General features: G+C 41.3%; 1 protein-coding gene across 1 annotated transcript in view; it reads left to right on the forward strand.

Moving 5' to 3' along the window:
* The window catches only part of TMEM167A (transmembrane protein 167A), a 32,269-nt gene that overhangs the window by 11,435 nt on the left and 4,474 nt on the right, over positions 1–16,360 (forward strand). The window contains exon 2 of the mRNA XM_018564731.1: positions 10,811–10,920. Within this exon, the coding sequence (XP_018420233.1) occupies positions 10,811–10,920 (110 nt within the window). The remainder of the gene's footprint in view (positions 1–10,810; positions 10,921–16,360) is intronic.

Genomic DNA, 16,360 nt, shown 5'->3' on the forward strand with positions numbered 1-16,360 from the left:
CAGCTGTCAAATCAGGCAGCAGGGTGGATCCTGACAATATTGCCAGGATCTTTCTCGGCTGCTATATGCTGAGTTTTGGGCTACAGGAGGACATTAGCAAATGTCCTCCCTCCTGTGACCCTAAAGAGAACCACGGCCAAAGTTCTCTTTTAACACGTGTGTACATGTAAGATTGTACTTACCTATTGCAGCCAGTGCCATGTGCTTTGTATACTATGATCGATGGAGACAATATAAATCCCACCATTGGAGCATTAAAGGAGAATTATGAGGTGAGTGATTTTCACTCACCTCATAGTTCTAGCCGACCTGTGACAATGAGACTGTCACAGGTCGCCTCAGTAGATCGGGAGGTGAGCGAACACATACCGGCGTGGGAGGTGCTGGATTCTCCCCGCTCCGATCCGCCAGCGCTGACTGGCGGAACGGACGGGGGAGGGGGCGGGTACAGCTGGCTCTGCCTCTAGATAGGCAGAGCCAGCTGTCAGTCACGCAGCTGGGCGGATCCCGGCACAATTTTCGGGATCCGCTTCAGCTGCGGCGTCTCAGTATACCGCGAGCAGCAGCTCGCAGTATACGGCGGCGTCTCAGTATACCGCGCGCTACAGCTCGCGGTATACTGAGCTTAGGGTGACGGGAGGACGCTAGTTTGTGTCCTCCCATTACCCTAAGGAGAACTATGGGCAAAAGCCTTAACCCCATAGTTCTCCTTTAAATACGGATATAATGTGTGCATCTATGTGCTTTATAAATGTGCTTGGTAACAAACTTTAACGAATCTTCCTATTTTGATCAGCGTGTTCCTGACCCAGAGACCTCCACAACAAAATCACCAAGGCCAGGTCTACAGTTGGACAGTTTCCTTTACTTTATGGTTTGCAGATCTTTTATGAGTGTGAATAATTTATTATACAGATAAAAGAAAACGACTATGAATAGAACATTTTAGGACCAGCTTGCAGCAGCTTTGATGACAAACTATTTCAACCTGAACAGCTGCTGTTTAATGCCGCATAGAAATGAGGGTCACAATTTTTTTTATTTTTTTTTCCTTTTCGTTCTCCATTTGAGATCCTTTGACCAGCTCTTGTGTCCAACCACAGATGTCACCTGTGCACTTGTTTTTGCAGAGTAGCATAATCCAGTACCGGATATTGTACCCGTTGAGTGAAATGTGCATAATATAAATACTAATTTAATTGCTATTGCTGACACCTATCCTGAAAAAACTAGTTGTCTGGCTGTTATGCTGGTCCAAAGGCTTTAATACACCCAGAGTTGTTTACGCAGATCAGTTATAAAAACCCAAAACACGTATAGAAAGAGTTATGATTTCAGGCTGCTGCATACCTTTTTCAGGTCAGTTCTGAGAATATCCAAGTCAAAATTAGCCACGCAACCAGCATTTTCAGTAGGTCAGTGTGTTACAAGTTAACAATAAATATAGATGTCTGGGGAAAAAAAATTTCTATGATCAGATTATTTACAAACTGTTACAAAATCCTGTGTATGCATGCTTGAACTCTGCGTTTTTTTTTCTTCCTTCTCAGGACCATGCTTTGATCTTGCCTGCCCAAAAGAAATCAGCTTTAAACATTCACTGTTAGATTTGATGCAGCCTGTTTACCCAACGTTTGTGGTCTGTCTGCTTTTCTGTCCAATGATCATTTCATTTTAGCACTTTGTAAATACGTACTAATAAGATAACTGTGCCAAAATTACTATTGTCTAAACTCCCGTAGGTAAGTGAACATACCTTTTGTGCACGTGATGATAGCTGGAACCTACCTTTTTATGAATAAGTTTACTTATCCGTGGAAAAAAAACACTAGACTCTTAAAGGGGTTCTAAAGCCTGTTTTTTTTTGCCTATATCTACTGCTGTGAAGCAGTAGATATAGGCAAAAAGTTTTTTTGTTTTTTTTTTAAACAAAACGCTTTAACAACGGTTTAAACTTACCTCGTTTTTGCTGCGCGCTCTCGTCCGAGAAAACGAATCTGCTCTGACGCATGAGCAGTTCGGATTCTCGGCCGGGAGACGAGCAGAGACGCAAGGTAAGTCTATGGACGCGTGCATCCGCATGAAGACATCGCCTGCAAGCAGAGAGGAGTCAGCGCTGGATCGGAGAGCCGCTGCACCGCTGGAGGGACAGATGAGAACATCAGGAAGGAAGAGGAAGATCAGATTAAGAGACATCATTTAAGTTAAGGTAAGTGCTGGCATTAACATTGGGGGGAGGGAAAAAAAAATATCCTTTAATGTCACTTTAAGTTGTATGTTGGCTTTCACATTGAACAAACAGCATACTGCAAGCTTTTTAAAACTTCCCCTCCCTTTAACATCAATATACTGTGCCTTTTATATCTAATACATTTATCATACCTATTCCTGCCCTGGATGCATACTTACCTGAATGTTGTAGTCTGCCGTATCTTCATATTCCCTTTCAGCTATTTGTTGCCTGCACAGTCAATTTCCAAAAGTCTTATAAAGGGGGGTTTAAATAGATGGCCTTATAACCTTCAGCCTGCGGAAAGCAAGATGTCAGCCATGTTATTTATATTTCAAAATTTTTATTGGTTTCCATCTTATACATTAACATTTCGTTATATTTCAATATCATATGTAACACATTGCCATATCGGGAAAAAAGAAAAACTATAATCTCACCACAGTATTCCCTCTCCCCCCTTTAAAGCTTAACCATACTATTATAAGCTCATTAACTGGGTATCATTCCAACCAATGAGCATCTACTTCCAAGCAGGGAGCCAATATGACAAGATTTCCTAACTTATCCATAAGGATACTGTTGTTATTTACTGATTTTACATATGATAGATACTCCTGGCGAGCTCAGTATTTCGCTCGCCCGGGTATTCAAAAAAATGGAGACCTTAATTTATTAATAGAGAAAAGAAAAGAAAAAGAGGGAGAGAAAAAAAGCCATGTTATTTAAAGTTTGTTGTAGGCTGCCGCCGTTGACTGTAGGTAAGTATGCATGTTGGGCATGGGAGCTAGGCATGAAGCATAACTGTTGTTTATATGAAAGTATATATATCGTTAAGTGAAATCTCATGGAGATTTTGTTTTCCCCCCTCGAATACCTGAGTTCCAGATCTCTGTAGTCTTTAATCTTGGGCCTGACTCGGAGATGACTCCCTTTTTATTTAGTGGGCCTAGAGATAGAAATCTAGTTTCCATTGGATAGTAAGTTTAATAAAAAAACTATTTGAGTATTTTGTTTTTTAATACTTTTTAAGATGATTTCCCGAACACTTCTGTACCATTGCTGGTTTTACTACAAAAGCTCTTATTTAATTATCCCAAACGCTGCCAGCAGAACATGGTCAATCTATCCACTACCTCTTCATATTTTAATAAGGTGTCAACACCAATAAAAGTTACACTAAACTCCGGAGTTAAATCTTAAAAATTATTTCAAGTACCATAACTGTTAAAAACAATGGGGGGGATTTATCAAAACTGTAGCAGACAAAAAGTGGTGCAGATTTGCGCTGCAGCCAATTCGCATCTCTCTCTCATTTTCAAATCTCACCTGAGCAAACTGTAGGGAGATGCTGATTGGTTGCCATGGGCAACTGCTCCAGATTCTCTCTGCTCCAGTTTTGATAAATTCCCCCCAGTGTATCACTCGGCTGTAGATCCTCAAATCATCTCTGAATTGGTGCTGACACTGTCCTTCCTTCTGGAGGGTGGCTACTTTTGTTCCCCATGGTCCCTGTGTGTGTTGTAAAGCAGCCAGCCCTCTAAGCTCGCTCCTGACTAAAATCTCGCATTTAGTTTACTAATTTGTATTGAGATTGTTGTCCATCACAGGAGCGAGCTTGGAGCGGTGGCTACTTTACAACACCCTCCAGAAAGGAGGACAGTGTCGGTATGAATTCAGAGATGATTTGAGGATCTACAGCTGAGTGATGCACAAGTAAGCTACATTTTTGTTAATACTTAAAGTGACATTATACCCTCAGATTTTTTTTAACATAAACCAATACAGTAATGTGTACCTTACTGTAATCCATGGTAGTTTCCCTTCTCTTTGCTGCTCTTCCTTTTAAATCTGTATCTCTTCTCATGCTTGGGGAGAACTTCCCTTTGCAGCTGAGTGCCTCTTCCTGTAGTGCTGGCTCAGGTTGCAAACCTACACACAGACACCATGTATCCATTCCAGAGACAAGGCAGTCTTCTGCAAAACAGAAGTTCTGCCCAGCATGAGAACAGATACAGATTTAAAAGGAAGAGCAGCAAAGAGAAGGGAAACAACCCCAGATTACAGTAAGACAAACATTACAGTATTTTATGTTAAAAAAATCTGAGGGTTTAATGTCACTTTAAGATACTTGAATGCATCTTTAAGGTTTAACTCCTGAGTTTAGTGTCACTTTAATCACAGGAAGGAAGGTCTTTTAACTGTGACAATTGTCTTTTATTTTGTGCAATGGGTAGGACCACAGCCAGTATGACCAACTTTGAATTCGCTGTCCATCTTAAAGACAGCTGTGAAAGTGAATGCTACTTTTGTATGAACGTATTTATAAAATGTGCTCTAATGTTCAGTTAATTCATGTTTTATAAGGTCTTGGGTCAGCAGACATTTTATGGGTCGGCCCTTATGTATGGCATGTGCTGTAAATTTCTTTGCAGGAAAATAAATATAGATGTCTCGTCTTCTAACACCCATGGCTGTTTCCCTCTGACCTTGTCAGGATAAAACTAAGGTACTTCCTGATCACAACATCCAAATCTTAAGTGGAAGAAGATTTTATGAGATGAGCAAAGGAGTTAGAAGGAGAGTGATAGGTAGCTGAGAGGCTCTTAAAAGCATTCTGGAGAGAGATAGTATGTGAGGCCTGAAATGTAAATGGGAGACTTAAGAATGCCGAGTTTGATTAGACGATCGTGTCATATCCTTTACAAGAGAAATCTCAAAGGTGTTATTTTCTTTCTGGAGTGTTTGTAAAGGACGGCTAAATTTATCCATACACAAATCTCTCATTTCACATGTGCCAGAATAGCTGTGAAACCAAGAGTAACCATAACTAGACAAAATGCCTGGAGAAGTTCTGTATTAAAGCGTGCATAAAACACAACATCATTGCATTAAAAAAAATACAACTGTTTCTGTGGAACAAGTGACACTAAACTCTGGTGATAAATCTTAAAGCTATTAACAAAATGTAGATTATTTCTGTCACTCGGCTGTAGATCCTCAAATCATCTCTGAATTGCTGTTGACACTGTGCTTCAATCCCAATACAAATTAGTAGAGTTGCAGCTAACGATTATTTTCAAAATCGATTAGTTAGCCGATTATTAAGTTCGATTAATCGGTTAATCGGATAAACAATAAAATACATTTATTTACTTCGTTGCTTTAATGTCCATCGTCTGGTCACAAATGCACTTTGACTGAAACAATAATCTGCAGTCTCCAATGACCTCCACGATGCAAATACTGGTCTGAGATCATGCGTTCTTTCCTACACTTACGCTGTTTTTTTGGTTGTGTTTTTTTTGTATTTTTTTCAGTGCAAGAAAGGAACTTTTTTTTTTTTTTCCCCCCAGCGCAATAATGTAGTTTCATAATGCTGACCTGTGTCTGGTGACTTCTGGACTTTAGCCCTCATTCACACTAAGCGTTTTGTATCGCTTTTTTCTGCCCGAAAAAAACGATTCATGTTCACATCTGAGCATTTTGTCGCTTGTAGCAAAAAGCCTGTCGCTTGAAAAAAGTGTATGATCTTATTTTTGGCAGATTCTGCGCTTTTTGTCCCCTTGGACTTCAGTGTAAATGCTAAAAACTCACAACTTTATATAAGTGTAATTCATGCACTTAAAAATTTGCAAAAAAGCGCACCTACCGTATATACTCGAGTATAAGCCGAGATTTTCAGCCCATTTTTTTGGGTGAAAAGTGCCCCCCTCGGCTTATACTCGAGTCAGCAGTCTCTCAGGTGTAAATGAGAACTGAAAGATGGGTCTGCTTTAATGCATTTATTTTAAGGGAAAGTATAGGTTTTTTATTTGTTTGAATCTACATGCAGATTACATTTAATTGTAAATATTCGTATCAATGTGTGATAATGTTTTAAACACATATCTAATGTATAGTTTTTAACTACATGTGTACACGGAGGCAGCCATATTTGGTAACTACACAAACTTGCTTCGCAGTGATACAAAATGTCTCTGCTTTATGGCTCCCTAGTGCTAAGCTGCACGGGCGATTAATTTCTTGCTGTTAACAAATGTAACCACTGGCTGCCAGTCACCTGAAAAGGCGTGAGCTGTACAGGAGATTTTTAATAGCCTGCTACTATATTTTCTTGGTGTAGCAAATATTTGCAAACATTGGAACAACTGACTCCCAATGGAGTTAGCTACACAAGTAGTGTTTTATTGCTATCAGTCTCACATGATCGCACATTGCAGCTATCAATCACATGTGGATGAAGCAAGGTGCTGCTTTATGATACTTGCTAACCGATACTTGCTGTATATAGCTTGCTTTTATAATGAGCCATTTATTCCATTTGTTTAGCAATCGTTTGCTTCATTTAGCAGATATTTTCTAGTGATTTTATTACCAGGACTGGGCTACTAAAAATCTTCTCTGTAGCTATATCCTATTCAGGAGACTGCCAGCAAGTGGTTAAGTTCTTTAACCAAATGCAAGAGATTCAAATCTCTTGTGTAGCTTCTCCCCTACAATGCAGGTCTGTAAAGCTGGTCGTACACTGATCAAATTTTCCTGGTTTCTGCTGAATTGACCGAAATTCGACATGTGGGTGGTTCTGCCAGTACCAACCAGCTCAACAAAAGTAATTTTTTGTTAAAGGAATCGGGGGAAATTGTCAGCTGAACAGTGACTCCAGCCAAGTAGTGCTGGTGCACTGCGGTAGGGCAGTTCATTCATTTTACAACTGCAATGTGGTATCAGATTCAGTATCGTGTGCACTCCAACATCGCAGAGGTGTGAACAGAGGCTAACAATACACTACACTCCAGAATGTATGCTCTCTTACAATTCTTTACACTTTTTCTTTAAAAGAGAACTATGGGATAAGTGGTTTTTCCCCATAGCTCTCTTAAGAGTCACGGGAGGACATCTACTAGCGTCCTCCCGTGACCCGAAGCTCAGTATATCACAAGCTACAGCTCGCTGTATACTGTGTGCGCCGCAGCCGGGGCGGATCCCGACATTACTGCCGAGATCCACCCAGCTGCGTGAGTGACAGCTGGCTCTGCCTATTCAAAGGCAGAGCCAGCTGTACCCACCCCCTCCCCCGTCCGTTCCTCCAGTCAGCGCTGGTATGTGTTCACTCACTCCCCGATCTATAGAGCCGACTTGTGACAGTTTCATTGTCGCACATAGGCTCGAACTATGAGGATGTGATTTTTCACTCCCCTCATAGTTCTCCTTTTAAACATACTGAATATGCGTGGTAAAGGTTTTGTCACTACCAACTTCCTCAGCTTTCACTGGCTACAAGATAAGGTTTTAAATTTGTCAAAGCACATAAAGGGGGGATGGTGGTAAGGGCTTCCGCACTCCTTGTTTCAGGGCCCACTTGAGCACATTAGTCACATTACACAGTGTAAATAAATCTTCTCCCCTTTTTTTTTTTTTTTTTGCACATCCTTTGTTAAATTAAATATGTAGAGGGGAAATTCAGAATATTCATTGATAACATCCAGAGTATACACATTACTTTTTTTTTCTTTGTGTTGAAAGACACTTTCGGACATGAAGATGGAAGCCAGAAGTCTCTTTTCTCCTTGATCATATAAGACACAAGGTTAGATTTGGGGAGAGATGGTTCTGATAGCCAGGCTCTGGTATCCATTGCATTGACAGCTTTCCAACTGGTGCCTAAGGCAATGTTAATGTTTTGTCTTTAGAGCATATCAAATGGTTAAATTCAATTTCGAGCTTCCAGTGCGGTATAAGTAAGGTCAAATAAAGTCAAAATGAAAGTGATCTGCTTCCCCTAGAGTCCATCAATCTGACCAGCAAGGTATTCGAACAAGAGAGCATTTGCAACTAGTCTGCCTGTGGATAACCATTATGCCTCTATCTTGTATTTCTGTCACTCTGACCTCTATATGTTTCATAAGAAGAAATGCCCTGTTCCTTTCCCCCTCCACATTGCCTAGAAAATCACATGTCATTGCCATTTTATGGGATCGTTTGTAGTTTCATATTAACCTATGTAACTTGGCTTGAGGCAGGTATAGAATATCCATCATTAGGGGTATTTGATTAACTCTCTAGTAAAATGCATTCCATCTGTGATGATACATGCATGCAGGCATACATACATACATATGTGTGAAGCTACTCCGTGGAACAGTGGGTTCAAAGTGAGATTTGTATGTAATTTTTTTTTATTTGGAATACACAAACCAAAAAGTGTCTCTTACACTAATGCATAGGAAACAAAATTCAAAAAACAACTAACCGTTTGTTGTTGATCTCTAAAATTAGAAAGTTGGTGCTTAGACTGGGATCACAACATGGACTTGTAATTCTTCCAATAAAGTTTTGGTCTGATTGGTGGCGGCGGTGATGCAACCTTTCATTGCTTTTTGATTACGGGTTTGTGTGGTCTGCCCCCAGAGGTCCCGGAGTTTTTTGGAGTTGGGATTGGAGTTTTGGAGAGGTGGCTCAGCATACATTTTGTTAACCTATAGGAAACTATGTTATATAGTTTACTGTCCACCTGGTTTAAAGCTTAGCTTTCGTCAGGATTATTCCTGATAGACTGCTTTTCGTCTGATTTCCTGAACTCGCCCATTGCAACATCCCATCCCATTCCATTCCAGTACATATGTGATGCTTGACAATATTTGATGAATGTGTTTAAAATTTGGAGGACAGCCAATCCCTCCCCCTTTCCATGAAATCCAACCCTCAGCAAAACGCAGCATTTGGCCAGGAATTTTGCTTCCCCTAGTTATAGAACTATTCCCCCCCCCCCCAAAAAATTGTACTGTGCCTGCATTCACATGATTTTGTTTTTGCTTCTTTTTCTTGTAATGTCTGAATTGACAAAATCTGGTTATCCTCCTGTCAAGGGTCACAAACCAGATCCATTAAAATGTGCTGATTTGTGAAAGCTTCCAATAATTCCTTTAATAAATATTTGTATGCATGTGGAATTGATATTTATGTTAAAACCTTTAAATATTTGGTAGTTTATTTGCTATGAGGCTAAATGGGGTATATTTTGAATTAGATTTTGCAATTTGAAATGGCCAATAGCAGGCTGGCTATTGGACCAGCCCACTACCTGCTGAATTTACATTTAGCTGCCGTCTGTGGAATCTTGCCACTGGCAGCTGTCATTCCCTGGCTGAACCTATTCAAGCACCATGTGCTTACAATACAATTCTTTTTTTAAAAAAAACATTCTAAAAAGTGGGAAAAAGTAATTTTCGGTTTCATTTCAATGTCACCCCAAACGCGCCTCCCACCAACGTTGTGACCACTGCATTTGTGTATTTCATTTTAAATTAAGAATTTGTATTTCATTTTAATCTGATTTAATCTAAAAAAACAAAAATAATCGGCCAACTAATCGATTGTGAAAACAATCATTATTTGCAGACCTACACAATGGCTTATGATTTGCTGCAGAACCCAGAACAGTCTTGGTTGGGGGGGGTGGGGGGTGCTTTTTCTTTTCAAGAGAAGGGTTAGCAACCATGTCACATTTGTATTGCTTTTTACATTCAAGTCTGTTCTGCACACATACTTCCTGTCCAAAATGTCTGGGTGCTTGATCTCTTGCAGGGCTCGATAACTTTGGCACTCCCCCTGTGCTTAAACTACAAATCTTATCTTGCCTCTAGGAAATCATGCCTGTGGCTGTCAGTCTTGCAATGCCGCATAGGACTTGTAGTTCCTTAACAGCTGGAGAGCAGAGGCTGCATACCACTTATCTATGTTCATGCCACCTTGAGAAAGAGGACGTGCATGTCTCTGAAACCTTGATGGGTTTTCTTGCTGAGGATGTGGCCTTCCGTAAACTTTGGTATCCGACTGCTGCTGTACTGACCATTTCTCTGCATAGGTTTTTTTCTATTGTCGGTTTTCCCATTGCGGAGATTTATCCTGGTGACCATATTACCAGCAGTGAAATCCAAAATTCTACAGTTAACAGGAGAGCAGAAGGTGAAGGGGAATTTTACAGTGGGATCACCTGTCCTTATGACAACTATTTAATGGGGATTTCCCTTTAATTTGCAGAGATTTGTACCTGACTTCCTGTTGTGTTTCGAGGACATAAAGTGGGGGAATATCTTCGTAATAGTGTTGTGTCCCATCGAACTCCTAACGGCAGTGGGTGTGGCAGTGCATGTGGATGGCACCGCAAATCAATCTATAGAAAAAAATCACTGGCACTCCAAAGTTCCAAATGTTTGGTTCCTTCCTCAGGCAAACAAAGTGACTTTGTTTTGCCTGAGGAAGGAACCAAATTGGGCTCCGAAAACATTGCTACACACTGTGAGACCACCTTAATTATGTCATTAAAGAAGATCTGAGTTTTGGAACTTCAGAGTGCCAGTGATTTCTTCATCTTTCTACCTCTCTAACAGGATACAGACAGCAACGTCTGTTCCTACTTATTTTTATATCTGTTATGTTCCTGTGACTGATCACTGTTACTAGTTGCTGTTACATGTAGCCCAAAAATATTAGAATTCTTTCTCTCAATGATGAAATTGTAAAATCGACCTACTTTGGTTTTAATTTTACTAACATTTTTTTTTGTCTCCTTGCCAGTCTGCTATTTTTAACTTCCAGAGCTTACTGACAGTGATTCTCCTGCTGATATGTACATGTGCTTATCTCAGAGCTATGGTACCCAATCTTCTGGACAAAAATAAAACTGGGTAAGTTACATTTAGATTTTTACTATTTAACAGTCACCTCAAGTGTTGAGATGGTGGAAGAGTCACTTTTCATATTGCCAGTCCCCATCCATCGTACCAAAATGTTACAGAGTACAGTCACTTCTTAATCCACTTCAAATCCAAACCATGTATTGACTGCTTGGGTAGGCTTTGCAGTGTGCACCTCTCCTGAGAAATGTCATCTATAGCAAATGTGCAATTTTTTTTTATATTCCTTTTTGGTCAAAATGAAAGTAACATATTTTTTTTTTAAATGTGGTTTCTATGTTTTTAGGTAAATAAGAAATATTGTCAAGAATCGGAGTATCCCCTAATTTATGAAATCCCTTTCTTGGAGCTGGTTTAGTAAACAGGTATAAACATGTAAATTTAATCAAAAAATTCATTTAATTGTAAAGAAACGGATATAAACCAAACAATACATACATTACAAGACATTAAAATCAATTAAAAAACTTCCCTTGAACAAACAGTAGTTAATAGTAACACGGAGGATCTATAAGCCAGCTGGTGTAGCAAAGACCTGATTGACACAGATACATGCACTGTATTTCATATACGGATACAGAGTATCCAAAGTTACTCACAGCTCATACGGTTTAGGGAGAGACAGTCCTGCTCGGATCCCTCAGTGCTAGATGGTTGAATAGTGCTTCACTTCGAAGAGTGTGTCCTGTAGCTGTGGTTTAGGATTCAGAGAGAGGGGTATATTGGTAGGGCTAAAACGATGTAAACGCCCTTCCCTTTCCCCTTGCTAGGGACTCTCACTGACCCGCGAACTTCGATTTAGATTGCAGAAAAAATATATGTGCGGCCGCACAATGAAACAGCAGACAGCAGCAACGGTAGAAGTGGGGGTCTCCACGGTGAGAGATTCCAGGTACTCTTGAAGATCCGCAGAAGTGCAGTTACCACAAACGGTCATCAGATCTGTTCAGTCAAACTCTGCTGGAGGGTTCCAGGTCAGCTGGGCTCGCACCAAATAGAACCGGCTGTGCTCAGTCTCCACACTTTTAAAACCAGCCGGGATATGCATCTACCAGGACTGGCGTGTGGGATGAGTAATTTCGAGTGTCCAGGGAAGTGGTAGACACACGTAACCCTGACGCGTTTCCTCCCACAAGGGGACTTCCTCAGAGGGGCGTGTGTTGTTAGCTCTTGCAAGGATGTATTAAATAGCTGGTTAATGAGGCTAATAGGCTGCCGGACATCACACAGTTACAACTATATTTTAACTAAAGTATAGTTGTACTTGTGACTGGATGTGGGTAAAGGGATCTAGGATTTCATTTTATTTGCTTACTTAAGGCTCCACAGGTGCCACTGTAGTATACCAAAATATGTGCAACATCATTAGTATTTTTTGAGAAATGATATGGCTCGCTGACTGTGTGATAAAGAAATATTGCACATGTGTATTTCTTATTTTCAGATAAGCGCTCCGCTTTTTTTCACATCTTTATGATTCTCTGTGGTAAAGAGCCTCTTGCTTTCAGCTATAATTATTGATCTCTGTAGTAAACAGAAAAGGATGAAGGAATTGCCAGCACTCACAGGATTCAAATGGATATTGTGAATACCCTGTTCGTTATTTATTGAACATGTGTCACATACGTCATACAAGCCAGCGTTTCGGGGCCACTCCGGCTCCCTTCCTCAGGGTGACATAGTGACCTCTGAGTACACACGGCGCCAACCGTGTCATCACTTTGAGCGCCAAATTTATAACCTCCATAGTTTTTAATGCCGTATGGCGTGCAGGTGATCCACAACAACACTCTCTGTAGTCTACAAGCACAAGTCAATGAGTAAGGGGAGGGACTCTTTAATAAGGAATCCCTTTTTAGATGGCTTTGTCCATGATTTCAAGGCAAAGTTCCCTAAACACTTTCTTTGAACAAGAAGACATTTGCATTACTCCTGATCCACTGTGCTCTCTTTGGCTAACCTAAAGAGCTCTGAGAAGTCTTTGTTTTACAAATAGTGTATGTGTATATACACTATATTGGCAAAAGTATTGGGACGCCTGCCTTAACATGCACTTGAACTCTAATGGTATCCCAGTCTTAGTCCGTAGGGTACAATATTGAGTTGGCCCACCCTTTGCTGCTATAACAGCTTCAGCTCTTCTGGGAAGGCTGTCCACAAGGTTTAGGAGTGTGTCTATGGGAATGTTTGACCATTCTTCCAGAAGCGCATTTGTGAGGTCAGGCACTGATGTTGGACGAGAAGGCCGGGCTCGCAATCTCCGCTCTAATTCATCCCAAAGGTGTTCTATCGGGTTGAGGTCAGGACTGTGTGCAGGCCAGTCAAGTTCCTCCATGTCTTTATGGACTTTGCTTTGTGCGCTGGAACAGGAAGGGGCCATCCCCAAACTGTTCCCACAAAGTTGGGAGCATGAAATTGTCCAAAAATGTCTTGGTATGCTTAATGTCTTGGTATGCCTTTAAGGGTTCCCTTCAGTGGAACCAAGGGGTCAAGTCCAACCCCCGGAAAACAACCCTACACCATAACCCCCCTCGATCATAGTTACATAGTTACATAGTATTTGAGGTTGAATAAAGACATTAGTCCATCAAGTCCAACCTATTAACTAGAAACTTTACACTTGGCACAATGCAGTCAGGCAAGTACTGCTCTCTTGGCAACCGCCAAACCCAGACACGTCCATCGGATTGCCAGATAAAGAAGCGTAATTCGTCACTCAAGAGAGCATGTCTCCACTTCTCTAGAGTCCAGTGGCGGCATTCATTACACCACTGCATCCAACGCTTTTTAATTTAATTTTTTTTTAATTCATTTTTTAGTAAATATTTTTTACTTTACTTTTCGGGGCTTTGGGGAAATAGTAGGGATCTAAACAGACCCCAGATATTTCCCTTTTAAAACAGAAAAAGAGATTGAGGACACAGTGTTCAATCTGTTTTTCTACAGCCCCCGTTATAAATGAACAGGAATCCTCTATACTGAGTGTTCCTGTTCATTCATACCATGAGAACAGAGTATGTTTACTATAACCACAATCCTGAATGAACAGGAGGTGATGTAGATCACTTCCCATTCATTCATAATTGAGGATATAGTCAACATGCTATGTGCTCAATTATTTACAAACACTCAGTGATCACTTCGCTGAGTGTTTTGTAATAGCTCTCCTTCCTGATACGCTGTCACAGGAGGCTGAGCGAGAGGAGCTCAGCCCCCTGTGACAGCACTGGAAGCTGTCTCTGCCCACACACTGCACTGCCGATCTGTGACAGGAGGCTGAGCGGTGCGGGGAGGAAAGATGCCGGCTGCTCACAGCACTCTCCTCCTGCAGCGCTCGGCCGCCTGTGACAATTTCTCTCCCCCTCGCTGGGACACACAGCAGCGCCCAGCTGGGAGCAGAGAAAGAATGGATGCACTGCTGCATTGGCCAGAAAATTGCACTTTCGGCATTATGCCAAAACTGCCATTTTTCGGGCGATATGTTTCGGCGACCGATATCTCGGTGCATCCCTAATATATATAGTGCTATAGTGCGTTTTTACATTTTCATGCCTATGTTTATTCCTTAGTAAAGCAGCAAACAGTATTTTATCACTGATTCAGCAAATTACTGCAGGAAACAATGTTTCGCCTCCTTAGTCTTGTTTCTCATGGCTGCTCAGACTCTACTTCTAGCTGAAACATAGCCTGCCACATGCCTTCTGTGTGTACCACTCTTAACGCCTTTAGTTATGCTTGCTGACACCTCTTGTCTTGGTACAACAGCCCTGGCCTGGACACCCACCCACGGATTTTCAGCTTTGGGTTGGCCTTTTCTCTCACAAGCAGAGCCAGACTTAGGATGTGCTATGGAACCTTATCTCAAAACTTTGGAGTTTCAGTAATCCTTAAAGCTGCCAGCTCTTTGCTGGGTGCTAACCAGGAAGACCTTTCCCTGCAGGGTACTGATCACCTCATCTAAAGGGTCAATTAGATCAAGACTGGAATGTGACTGATAACATCTGATGGACAACGTCTTGGGATGCAGGTTGTCATTTGACACTTGAATCTTATTCTTCCCGTTCTGCTAATAGAATACTAAAGCTTTTGCATCCTGACTTAAATCTTCTGTTAACGTAGGCTTTCTGGTTTGAATAAATAAGTAAAAGAATGGCTTAAAATATTTACCTTCCTGAAGAATATGCTGAAACCTCAAAAATTGGGGAAATGTTATACATGTGTCGCACATGGTTTTGCTTTACAATTCTAGATTTGTAATGTCCAATAAATGTTATTGCATATATTTAAAGGAGAACTATGGGGTCAGTGTTTTTCCCCATAGTTCTCCTTAGGGTAACGGGAGGACACAAACTAGCGTCCTCCCGTTACCCTAAGCTCAGTGTACCGCGAGCTACAGCGCGAGCGAACCCGGTATGTGTTCGCTCACCTCCCGATCTACTGAGCCGACCTGTGACAGTCTCATTGTCACAGGTCGGCTAGAACTATGAGGTGAGTGAAAAGCACTCACCTCATAGTTCTCCTTTAAATAACCCATATGCTTACATACCTCCTTTAAAATGTTGTCAGTATTGATGAGGTTGGGTTTAAAGCAAAGCAGATGGCAATGGGCATTTGTAAAGGTTTGAATATCCACTTTTCAAAGAAATACCAATTTTCTGGTTGTCATGCTGACTCTTACTTTAATAATTGAGCCTTTGACCAAAAACAAGTTTACTTTACTCCTGATTTGCAAACAGTGTCTCAAACTGTTTTAAATTAAGTAGTCAACATAGCCAGTCAACCAGCATTTACTTTAAACGAGAACTATGTTTTAACCTTTTTATCCCATAGTTCTCTTTAGGGTCACGGGAGGACATATACTAACGTCCAAAGCTTGATATAGCTCGCTATTTACGGAGAGTGCCTCAGCCGTGACGGATCCCGATTTTAATACTGTCGAGATCCACCCAGCTGGCTGATTGACAGCGGGCTCTGTCTATCTAGAGGCAGAGCAAGCTGTGCCCTCCCCCATCCGTTCCTCCACTCAGCGCTGGAGGATTGGAAAGGGGAGGGGGGAATACCTGCGGGGAGCAGTGACTGATCGTCACCGCTCTCTACAAGGAGATGATTAGGAAGTGAGCCAGCAACAGTGTTTTGTTTTTGCTCATTTCCCAATCAATAGAGCCGACGTGTGACCGTTTCAATGCCGCACATAGGCTCTTACTATGAGGATGAGTGTAAATCACTCACCCCATAGTTCTCCTTTTAAGTTGGTGTAATAGTGCAGCCTTGTCTCTTAAGGATAGATGTGTTCGTTTTCCGTTGTCTGTTCTTCACCTTTGTTCTATTTCTGTCAGAACAAAAGTGTTGGGCTGCAATGCCACAGTGGAGAATTGTCTCCTTCCTCAGCTCAGGGGTAATAACGGACAACCTGGCCTTCTACAGAAGGGTA

Source organism: Nanorana parkeri, unplaced genomic scaffold, assembly GCF_000935625.1.
Source record: "Nanorana parkeri isolate BGI_ZX_2015 unplaced genomic scaffold, ASM93562v1 scaffold775, whole genome shotgun sequence".
Lineage (NCBI taxonomy): Eukaryota > Metazoa > Chordata > Amphibia > Anura > Dicroglossidae > Nanorana > Nanorana parkeri.